The following is a 1513-nucleotide window of genomic DNA, read 5'->3' on the forward strand; positions in this document are numbered from 1 at the left end:
GAGACCTCATCTCTACTAAAGACAAAAAATAGCAGGGCATGGTGGTGCACACCTGTGGTCCTAGCTACTTGGGAGACTGAGGTGGAAGGATCGCTTGAGCCTGGGGGAGGGGTGGAAGTTGCGGTGAGCTGAGATTGCACCACTGCACTTCAGCTTGGGTGATAGATAGAGCTAGAAGGCCCTGTTTCAAATAAGAAGGGGGTGTGATGTGATTGCACCTTAGATGCCCCATGGGTAAGCAGTTACACAGGTCCAGATCTGAGTACGAGTCAGATTGATGAGTGATCACCCAGATAGGGCCATGCAGATGCACGCAATGCCCTGGATGGATAACCCAGGTGCTCAGAGTGTCTCCTGTGTACACTCCTGGCCCCACAATCCTGTGTGTACACATGTGCATGCACACACACGCACACACACACACAGAGCCTGGGTGCCCACAGGCCCGTATGCACACACAAGCTGTCTTGGTACCTTGGTGCTGGGGCCCTGGGGCCCTGGAGAGGCCGGGGGACTGCCAGCAGGAGCATCTCTGCTTCTGGGACTTGAGGGGGGAGACCCTGGGGACACACTGGGGGAGATGCAGAGGCCAAGGTGGGGTGGCTGTGCTGACTCCTGATCCCACGGTCCCTGGTCCCGTCACCAAGCAGAATGCTCACCTGGAGGTAGGGGATGAGGGGTTCCCAGGACTCCAACTAGGGAATGAGCTTTTCTCTCGGGAAAGCTTCCTAAGGAGGGGGACAGGGGATGAAGCTAAGGCAGGAGCAGCCCCTGCTGATATCTGCCCACATCACTCCCCACACACACACACTGAAACTCACGCACTGAGACGCTTGGTGAGGCTGATCCGCCGTTGGATTCGTGGGGAGCTGGGGCAAGAGGCAGCTGGTGGCTCAATGACCCAGGAGAGCCGGTAGCTGAGGGGGTCAACATGTGGATGAGGTGGTGGGGGCAGGAAATACAGGGGATGGAGAGATAAGAGTTAGAATCAGTTGGGAGGTGGGTTTGGGGTGTAAGAGGGAGCAGCCAGAGGTGGCATCCCACATGTCAGGGTCAGGGTGGTAAATGAGGGTCATTAAGCATCAAGGTCTTATCAGAGATGGGACAGGATGGCTGGTCAAGAGGTCACAAAGAGATTCACAGGGTGGCACTAAGGAATCAAATTGGGTCAGGATTAAAGTCAGGGTCAGGACCGGGCGTGGTGGCTCACGCCTGTAATCCTAGCACTTTGGGAGGCCGAGGCGAGAGGATTGCTTTGGGTCAGGAGTTCGAAACCAGCCTGGCCAATATAGTGAAATCCCATCCGTACTCAAAATGCAAAAAATTAGCCGGGTGTGGTCGCTTGCGCCTATAATTGCGGCTACTCGGGAGGATGAGGCAGGAGAATTGCTTGAACCTGGGAGGCGGAGGCTGCAGTGAGCCGAGATCGTGCCACTGCACTCCAGCCTGGGCAACAGAGTGAGAGTCTGTTTCAAAAATAAATAAATAAAATAAAAAAATAAAGTCAGGGTCA

General features: G+C 55.0%; 1 protein-coding gene across 1 annotated transcript in view; it reads right to left on the reverse strand.

Moving 5' to 3' along the window:
• Positions 1-1513, reverse strand: part of RGL3 (ral guanine nucleotide dissociation stimulator-like 3) — a 32588-nt gene that overhangs the window by 5605 nt on the left and 25470 nt on the right. Inside the window, exons 11-13 of the mRNA XM_011971374.1 lie at positions 822-917; positions 660-728; positions 475-571 (exon numbers count right to left, since the gene is read on the reverse strand). Coding sequence (XP_011826764.1) covers positions 475-571; positions 660-728; positions 822-917 — 262 coding nt within the window. The remainder of the gene's footprint in view (positions 1-474; positions 572-659; positions 729-821; positions 918-1513) is intronic.

This window comes from Mandrillus leucophaeus, unplaced genomic scaffold, assembly GCF_000951045.1.
Source record: "Mandrillus leucophaeus isolate KB7577 unplaced genomic scaffold, Mleu.le_1.0 Scaffold1217, whole genome shotgun sequence".
Lineage (NCBI taxonomy): Eukaryota > Metazoa > Chordata > Mammalia > Primates > Cercopithecidae > Mandrillus > Mandrillus leucophaeus.